General features: G+C 40.7%; 1 protein-coding gene and 1 pseudogene across 2 annotated transcripts in view; both read right to left on the bottom strand.

Moving 5' to 3' along the window:
- The window catches only part of LOC111655613 (multidrug resistance-associated protein 1-like), a 25,012-nt gene extending 23,963 nt beyond the window's left edge, over positions 1-1,049 (bottom strand). Inside the window, 1 exon segment of the mRNA XM_087174199.1 lies at positions 913-1,049. Coding sequence (XP_087030325.1) covers positions 913-960 — 48 coding nt within the window. The 5' untranslated portion in view covers positions 961-1,049.
- Positions 1,050-3,156: 2,107 nt separating this feature from the next.
- Positions 3,157-10,013, bottom strand: LOC111655622 (uncharacterized; annotated as a pseudogene). The gene is made up of 6 exons (XR_015437297.1): positions 9,106-10,013; positions 5,804-5,984; positions 5,513-5,581; positions 4,308-4,359; positions 3,499-3,535; positions 3,157-3,425 (listed from the first exon to the last, which is right to left on the bottom strand). The product of XR_015437297.1 is annotated as an uncharacterized LOC111655622 (transcript).
- Between the last annotated feature and the right edge of the window lie 494 nt (positions 10,014-10,507).

Raw genomic sequence — 10,507 nt, forward strand, 5'->3', positions numbered from 1 at the left:
TCACAGCTAGATCTTGCTTAGGTGTGAAACACAGCTGGATCATGTCTGGGTCTGGATCACAGCTGGAACATGTTTGGGTCTAGATCACAGCTAGATAATGTTTGGTGGGTCAGGATCACACCTGGATCTTACTTAGGTCTGGATCACACCTAGATAATGCTTAGGTCAGAAACACAGCTGGATCATGTCTGGGTCTGGATCACAGCTGGAACATGTTTGGGTCTAGATCACAGCTAGATAATGTTTGGTGGGTCAGGATCACACCTGGATCTTACTTAGGTCTGGATCACACCTGGATAATGTTTGGGTCAGGATCACACCTGGATCTTGCTTGGGTCAGGATCACACCTGGATCATGTTTGGGTCAGGATCACACCTGGATCATGTTTGGGTCAGGATCACAGCTGAGCGGAGACCAGTGGAGGTTCTCAGCAGGTCTCTTGATCAGTATGTTGTAGCGTGATGTAAAGACCCATCAACACAATGACAGAGAGTACGTCTAATCTTTATTGTTACTGAGATCACGTGGTTCCAGGTTTGTCCTTTCCTGGGGACATGTGCTGTTATGTTGTTATGACACATTAAAAGTCGCTGTAACTACACTGTCCCACATCAGTGTCTGCGAGCGCAGTGGACCGGGACTATGTGGTCTCTCCTGCTGCTGACGGGGGGGTCACGGATTGTGTTACGTTCCCAGCTGGGACAGCATTACGGTTCCCAGTTTGAAGACGTGGGACACTCCGCTGTGAAATGACTCTGGTGAAGCCGGTTCTCCAGAGAAGCCATACTAACGTTACGTATCTGACTATGGCCGGAAGTCGGGTCTGTTAGCATGTGCCGGCAGCTAAAAACAACAACAGGGCAGACTTCTGAGATAAAGGAAAAGACTGAAGGTGGTGAAAACAAACTCACCCAGAACGGATCGGAACGGTCCAGACTGCAGAACTTGTCAAACCCCATTCGCCGCGACGCAGTGGAAGTCGCGGTCCTGACCGTTGGAGGTGTTTGTGCTCGGCTTTGGTTTTATAACCTGACTGTGGAGCGGAAGGTGTCGCCTTCCTCTTCTTCTATGGTACTTTACCAGTCCATGTGAACGGAGTGTATACTGCCACCTGCTGTACCAGAGAGAGAGCTGCATGGTTTAATGTTCAACCCTCTCAGTTACATACAGGTTCATCCACCTTCCTTTAACCTTAACAAACCTGTTAGTTCTGTCCTGAGTCTGTAGAAACCAGGTAAACCCATCAATGTTATAATACTCACTACCTTTGTTAATTCAGTTTTATTTCATGATGGAGAAACAATTTGATTTCAGGTCCAACATCACTGAACTAGGATTTCCAGTGTACCTGACAGGTCAGCTGTCTCACTGCGGGACCAGGGGCGGACTGCAACTATAATTCTCACACCTGGACCACACCTCTTACCTCTTGCCCTTCACTTTATGTTTTATTAACTTATTGACATATTAATATACATATTAATGTTTCTGCTGTGTGTATGGTTCACATGTAGCCTCAGCTTCCTACTGTAATAACATACAGTTGCTAAAACGGTTATAAAAGAATATGTATAATTGAACATATGTTTCATAATTGTTGGTTGGTCACAAGTGTTTGTTTTTGGGTCATTCATTTGCATCATTTTCCTCCAAGATGAACCAAGTGGACACATTTAACTAGTCTGGTTCCTGTTACTTCAACAAACAGGATTAGCCTACATTATTAGTGGTCTGGTGGAGTTCCTGGTTTGCCCCTGCGCCAGCTCATTCCAGGTTCTTATATTATCTCTGGTCCAGTTGACTGTTCATGGTGTAGGCCTGAATGACACAAACCACCAGGAAATGTCAACAGCACTAAAGTGCCATGAACTGGACTTTCAGATCAGTCTGTAGACCTTATAAATGTTGAACTGATCCTGATATCTCTCTTCTGGCTCCAAGGGTTGGTTGCACAAAACACCTCAAGTTTTCTACTTAAGTATGACACTTAAGGTTTAATTTCTCCTTAGCTGAAGGAGTTACGGGAGTTAAGGAAAAAAGTCAAAGCATTTAGATTTTACAGCAGTAAAATTCTAATGTTTCCATGGAGACAGTTGATTTGCTTCCATTAGTACTTGTGATTGACCTACCTGTTATCACTTTTGGGAACATTTAAGAAGTGTGTCGCTATCTGATCCTCCTGTTGTTTTGATGGGAACTTCACCATGGTGAACTTTAGTCGCTAAGGTCTTTTGTGCAACAAATTAAGTGATTCCTGGGGCTGGTTGCACAAAACACCTTAAGTTTTCTACTGAGTATGTATGGCATTTAAGATTTAATTTCCCCTTAGTTGAGGGTGTTACTAAAGGGTGTTGCACAGAATCTGTTCAAAGGTTTCCTTAGTTAAAGAAAAATTTAAGGCACTTGCAACAGTGTAAGAGACTTACAGTGGTAAAATTCTTCTGAACAGTTAAGGGGGCTTCCTGGTCGCAGAACATCATCACCTTCTTCCTGGGATGTGTTCATTTTCTTCCTTTAGTTTTTTTTCCTTACTTTGGTTGCTCTTTTGTGCAATGGTTTAGCTGACTTTAAATGATTTCTTAAGTATAATAGTATGATAAGGAGAAAACTTTAAATACTTCAGTGAACATTTTTAAGGAAACCTTAAAGATGAAACTTAAGGGTGTTTTTTGCAACTGCTTTTATTTTAAGGAAACCGTAACTCACACTTTAAAGAACCGTGACTCACACTTTAACTTAAGGTGTTTTGTGCAACCGGCCTCAGAGCCTCAGAACAGAACAAGTAGGTTTACATGATGGAGTTCTCCAGCTGTATATTTCCTCAAACCATAGATACTTGAATATTTGAACCCTTTCCAGAACCCTGTTTGAGTCTTAGTGAACAAACAGCAGGACTTTTGTCCCTGACATTTTAGATCCTCAGGTCTTAATGTTTCATCACATGTGAAGAATATGATCATCTGTTGTCTTTATAACATCACATTTAGATCATGCATAACTGTTGTTAAAGTCAAAGTCCTCAGAGTCATCCCCTGTATTCCTGTGCTGTTCATAAAGTCCTGTTTTCTTCAGACAGTGTGTTGTCTTAAAGAAGAATCCAGCGCTTCAAACATTCAGTCCAATAGCCAATCTAACATCAATAAATCAATCAGTAAAAATGTCCCATCTTTTTATTGAACATATCCACATATGACTTCAAATATATCATTTTCCTTCAAAGTATAACTTTGACTTGTCAGTTAACAACAGTACACAAATATATTCAGTTATTTCTATTGGTGAGCAAACGTGTAATGTTCTCAAGGAAAAGACAAAAATAACAGTATAATAATCAGAGGGGAAGGTGTAACATCAGTTGGCCACATGGTGGCGAGATATGGTTCAGTTGTCGTCATCGTGATCATCAAACACGTCAGCTACAGTCCTGTGGGTGGAGAGAAAACAGAGGTCACAGAACAGGTCTGAACAGGTTTCAGTTCAGTGTGAATGAGACTTACTTGTAGATTGATCCAGTCACTTCATCAAGAAAACCTCCTGGAGAAAGAACACAGAGTCCGTCAGTCATTACACCACAGTCTGACATTTCTCATCACTGACATCATATCACACTCTACTGTTGATATCAAACCTCCCTAACCCTCCTTGTGGGAGGTCCTGTTGGCTGGGGTGACATCCCTGTTTTCCAGGGACAGTTTGTTTCAGCCAACAGAAGGGGCTGGCTCCTAGCTATAGCAGCTGTTGAAATGAAGCTAATACCATCAAAAAAGAATTATCCAATCAAATTTTTCTTTTCTTTTAATAGTCTAGCCTGTAATATATTTATCTTGCATAGATTTTCAATGAATTGAGTTTCAAAAATATGGCAAGTCCAGTATCAGTTCAGTACTTTTAGTTTCCAATTACAGGATGGTTCCATAGGTCTATTTTGCAAGACAGTTTGCAACCCTACTAATTGTATCAGTCAGCCTTCACCATAGTTTATTAGAGTGCAAGAGTTACCATGGTCAAAATACATGAAACCAGGACCACCCCCCATTTTTACTTCATAGATAAAAACATTGAATATTTTAAGGATATATTGATGAACTAAAACTGGGAATGTCCCCGGTTTTCATTTCAAAAATCTGTTCACCTTACTGTTGGCCCCTCTACCTAGTTCTCAGTTATCACTGTGGTTCAGGAGGTCCTGTTCTCTTTACAACTACGAGTCAAGTCTCAGGTCCCAGCATCTTGTTATATAACAGAAGTGACGAGTTCAATGAGCAGCAGGAAACTTTTCTTCTGTATAAAGGTGTTTCTCACTCACCAGGCTGGCACAGAGTCTGGCAAGCAGGACACACGTGGCAGAAACTGCACATCTGTAAACGAGAACCCAGCAGAGTCACTGAAGCGTAAACAGTTCCATAGTCATACAGATACAAAAGAATCTGTATATCGTATGTCCATATGTATGGAAGCCCATTTCTGTCAGCAAAAAAATGTTCAGAATGACAAATATAAAAATATGGTAAATCAAACCTATATCAAAACTTTGACTTTGTAAGTAAAATCTTTTTATTTTAATGTAAAAGTCTAAATAAGATGTTCAAATAAATTGACATTTTAAATACAAATTCAAAATGTTGATATATTGTGTCATATAATTATGACTTTACAGTCTTTGGTGCCATCATTACTATTTTTAATCTTCTATGACATTTCATCCATCTTTTTTCTGGCAGTTGTGTGCTTCCATATAAGAGGCAACATGTTAAAGTGATTGATTGAGGAAGTATAATGTGCACCCACCATGTGCTGATCAGGGCTGGTAGTGCATAATAACTTTAATGTGTCACATCAAGCTAAGCAGTAACGGCTGGTGGTTCCTCAGACTCTACTTGCTAATTTTATGGTGCTTGAGATGTGCAAGTTGACATTTTGGTGGAAAGTGTGAACAGTGTCCAGTTTTGAGGAAAGATCTCAGTCTTGGTGTCGAGAATATCCACAGCAAAGTAAAAACAGTCATTAGATGTGGAGATACCCTGTCAGGCCTCAAGGTGCTGCTGAAGAGAAACTTTCCCATGACAGTGGTGAAAGTGTTGGACAGACTGAGCCACTCATCATCACTATCCTGAGAAACAGCTTCACTGACATTTGACGATTTTAGACAGATGGAGGGGAACTTTGATCATTTACATTTAGACAGATGTCCTGTTGGAAAAGCCTTTGTATGTTTGTGTGATGTTGGTTTTATTCTGCATTATGTGTCTGTGTATGAGCTCTGGATCAGGTTGTTTGGCTCAGAATCCTGAGGCTTCAAGTTTTCAGCCACACTCATGGTCCTGGGAGTTTGTACCTCTGTTAACATGCTGATGTTACACAGGTATAATGTTTACAATGTCTACCACTTCAGTTGTGTGTGTTAACATTTGCCAATCAACACAGTAAACACAGCAGGTGTCTGGTCATATACCTAAGTACTGGACAAACTGAATTTTGGACCTGATAGTTGATTATTGTGTATTTTCTCACCTTGCACTCATCACAGTGTTCAGACTTGTCTCCCTCTTCACAGGGACATTTATCACAGCTGTCACAGTGCTGGAAGAAGACACAGTCAGTTAACAGGAGAGCAGATCACAACAGAGGTTTATAACTGAGAGGACACATGTAGAGGACAGCCCTTCTATTTCAACACGTAATCAAACAAGTCCCAGCTGGTTAATCTTTAACACAGTTGGTTCCCATCGCTGCACATTGTGATGTTTTATTGTGAAGGTACAAGTTTATGATTTCATTTGACTAATGTAATCTCAGACATACCTCACAGAATTCACAATATGAGCACAAAGAACCCTTGTGATAAGCACCATCATGGTCATCATCATCATCATCATCATCATCATCATCGTCATCGTCTCATCGTCATCATCATCATCATCATCATCATCGTCATCATCGTCGTCGTCGTCGTCATCGTCATCATCATCATCATCATCATGGTCTGCATAATCATAATATCATAATATTGATAGTAAATATACAATTTTGAGCTCTAGTACTCAACAATGCTACATCACAATACACCATTGATAATATAGTGTAGCGTAGTGACACAGAAGTCCATATAATGTCAAAATATAAAATATATAGGTGATATCGATGTGTAAGTATCTTGGTGCTACATAATGTTACATGTCTGTTTTCTTTAGTGACTGCTACAGTAGACATGATAACGTTAGCTAGTGGAAAATAATTGTTTATGCATTAACCTTTAAGCAGTATGTTAGTGTAGTGGGTGGTGTATTTTACATATTATTTGATGGTTAAATATCAGTTTTTTAGTTTAGTTCTAATAAGTTTTAATCTGATGATGTGGTTTGAATGTAAAGATTTAACACAAATATGACACAATGAGAAAGCAAATACATGAGTTATCAACAGTAACAACTACAAGTAATGTTTTATCATGCAGTTCACACAGACACACACACACACGCGCGCACACACACACACACACACACACATTCATAGAACATCATTCATTCACACAACATGCTTAGGTCAGCAGATACTCACAGCTGTTTGTAGCTCTGGTCCTTGTACAGGTCACATGACCAAACCTTTGTAAAGGTCACATGACCAAACAGTCATACAGGTCAAATGACCAATCTTTCATACAGGTCACATGACCAATCATTCGTACAGGTCACATGATCAATCATTCATACAGGTCACATGACCAATCATTCATACAGGTCACATGACCAATCATTCATACAGGTCACATGACCAAACATTCGTATTGGTCAAATGACCAATCATTTATACAGGTCATATGAATAAAGATTCGTACAAGTCAAATGACCAATCATTTATACAGGTCATATGAATAAAGATTCGTACAAGTCAAATGACCAATCATTCGTACAGGTTACATGACTAAAGATTCATACATGTCACATGACCAAACCTTCGTACAGGTCACAAACATTCGTACAAATCACATGACCAAACATTCATACAAGTCAAATGATCAATCATTCGTACAGGTCACATGACTAAACATTCGTACATGTCACATGACCAAATCTTCATACAGGACACATGACCAAATCTTCATACAGGACACATGACCAGTCATTCATACAGGTCACAAGACCTAACATTCATACTTACATGACCAATCATTTGTACAGGTTACATGACCAAACCTTTGCACAAGTCACATGACCAAACATTCATTCAGGTGACATGACCAAACATTTGTACAAATCACATGACCAAACATTCCTACAAGCTAGTGACGAATCATTTGTACAGGTTATATGGCCAAACCTTCACACAGGTCACATGACGAAACATTTGTACAGGTCTTATGACCGAACATTCGTACAGGGCACATGATCAATCATTCATACAGGTTACATGACATTTGTACAGGTCACATGACCAAACATTCATACATGCCCATGCACTTTTACAAATCATCTGTGTTTGGTTGAACAGATTTACATTTGAACAGTTTTTGATCATTTGATTTATTTAATGAATGAAAGTAGGTTAAAGACACATGGACAGTGGTGATTGTCACATCATGAAAGTTCACAGTTTAACTAAAGAAGAAGAGAAACGCAGATACAACCATTTCATCTCTTGACCATATGATATCTGACAGTAGTAGCTCTCTTATTTCCTCTACACAAAGAGACATTTCTCTCTTTTCCCAGACACTCTCTCCCTGAAGAAAAATACAATGTTGTAACGTTTCACAACAAATGAACAGTTGGACGAATATGTTTAGCTTAGTTTCACAAATGACTCAGATATTTGTATCAATTATATCAGAGCCAAATAAGCAGCGAATTGAGGGGAAACTGCATCAAACGCTAAACAAATATTCATCATTAATGTAAGCTACTGAAGTGTTTTATCTAATGGTTCAGAACATCAGCTTTTAGAAAATAAAAAGAAGTATGATTATTACAATGTTTATAGATACACTGAAAGTTAGTCTATTATCTTATCTCTGTTTAGCAATTTTACAAGTGCACACACCAGACCTGAAAACTAAATTCTCTGTATGACACGCCTCTTCAACAGACAGCAGCATGAATGCTCCACAGAGAAAGAAAGAGATTGAGAGATATGGAGAAAGAGAGAAACTTTGCATCTCTTGGTGCTTTTAAATGAATTAATTTAGATAGTGGCCCTCCTGCACCTCCCCTCGCGCTTCATTCTCCCTCTGTCTGTTTCTCTAGCACCCCAAAACCCCCCAACCCACCCCCCAGTATCACTGTCTCTCTTTCTTTCTCTGTAGATTCACATAAAGACACAAATGCAGGTCAGTCTGATCCAAAACAAATGAGAAAGGAAGATGGTAGTGGAGGAACCCTTCTGGAGGAACCATTCTTTCAAACGAAACACAAATCAAAAGATCTCAGACTAGTGACCCCAATGACTGATTCCCAAGTCAGGCTTGGTTTGTGTGAAATTGGTTTTTCATTCTTTCTCTCTCTCAAATCAATGCTTCTGTAGTCCCCAAGTTCATATCTAGCGTACTGTACGAAGGACTTCGGACAGTCGGACTTCAGATGGGCCAGTTCAATTTCCCCAGAGTGCTCATAACTCTAGTTAAGCAGGGAAAAGAACAGAGTGTCAGAGACAGCAAGGGAAATGGACAGCTGGAAAGGGGTGGAGGAGGGACTTTGATTACCTATGAGCTCTGAAACATCAACATAACAACTGACAAAGAGATGATGAGGTTGTAAGAATGTTAATGAGAGGGGAGTGGCTAACTTTGTCTTAGCACCTCCCCTTTCGCACAACGTCCTGTAGTGTACGTGCACACGTTTGTACCTGAAACGCATGGCCAACTGCACATCGAAGCATCAGCCAGCACTGACACTGGGACTTTAAAATAATGCGGGTGTAGCCTTGTTTCTGAGCTGCCAATCACAGCCTGTTCTGGAACTAATATCGTGATGTCATCAACGTTCAGTGACAGCTGATGCTTTAACTGTTTACAATGTGCTTCAGGTGCAGATGTTATATGCTAACATTTATGCTAACACAGAAAGAGACAAAGGTATATGAAAAACTGCTGCATGTTTAATGTGACTGACCTTCATGATCATCATCATCATCGTCATCATCATCGTCGTCGTCATCATCATCATCATCGTCGTCATCATCATCATCATCATCATCATCATCATCATCATCATCATCATCATCGTCATCATCATCATCGTCGTCATCATCATCATCATCATCGTCGTCATCGTCATCATCATCATCATCATCGTCGTCATCATCGTCATCATCGTCGTCATCGTCGTCATCATCGTCATCATCGTCGTCGTCATCATCGTCATCATCGTCATCATCATCGTCGTCATCATCGTCGTCGTCATCATCGTCGTGGTCATCATCATCGTCATCATCATCATCGTCAGCCACCAGACCTTGTTCAGAGCGGAGAGGCAGATCTTGTGCCTTGGCGGTGGGAGCCAGCGGGGTGTGGAAGGAGCAGAGCAGCGCAAGAAGCACTGCAAGAATCAAACTTCTCAATGAAGCCATGTTCACAGCCAAGACCGGGCCGACGACAGAGAAAATACCCTGGAATCACTGCAGGAGTCCAGCTGCGTCGCTCTTTGCCTATTTGTCACACACACACACAACCTCGCAAATTCAAACCCACTCACAGGTGCAAACACTCAGATAGACCGCTACAGTAGGGAATGGACACCAGTTATAATGGCATCCAACAGACAAGGTCCAGTGTAGAGACGATACTCCAAGCTGAGATCCAGACACTTGTTCCCAAGTCTTGGAAAAAATGATCCTTAGAAAACAGGGGTTCTCCCTTTCAATGTAGGACAGCAACAAGACAGGGTGTCTCTTAGTCCAGAGCAGCACTCGAGTGATCAGTTAAGACTGCAATAAGAAGCTGGGAGGAGCACCGTCAGTAACTAGTCAATGCTGGGGACACAGACAGGACTAATGTGAGAGTGACAGAAAAAGAGTGAGACCAACCTATGGGGTAAGCTGAGAAGAAGGGGGGTAGTCAGGTTGACTGACAGGGGCAAATGCTGGTGGGCAGGCCTGCACTATCCATAAGTTAAGTTACTCAGAGAGGGGAGTGATTTCCATCATCATCAAATGTTCAAGTTTAACTTTAGAACAGATGTTCAAGCTTAACACTAGAGAGGATCCCAGCAGAAGTAGGCCCTGGCAGCAATTACCATATATTGTGAGAGAAAGGAGAGGGTTGTTATGGAGCTAGAAGGACACTGGAAGTGAAGTTGTTCACAATAAAGACTGATGATTTTTTTTCCACAGCATCTTCCTTTTGCAGCAGGTGGCTGAACAGTTTACCCCTCTAGCAACAGGGCACATGCAGTGGTGCAAAGTTAGGTATCTAAACTATGACCTGTGGTATAGATATTTATGCTTTCAGAAAATGATTAGTAAGGAGTTAAGTGACTCCCTGACCTTTCCACATAGTACCACATAGACCAACCA

This window comes from Seriola lalandi, unplaced genomic scaffold (assembly GCF_002814215.2).
Source record: "Seriola lalandi dorsalis isolate HSWRI2012SDOR001 ecotype SW California unplaced genomic scaffold, Sedor1 jcf7180002054327, whole genome shotgun sequence".
NCBI classification, from domain to species: Eukaryota; Metazoa; Chordata; class Actinopteri; order Carangiformes; family Carangidae; genus Seriola; species Seriola lalandi.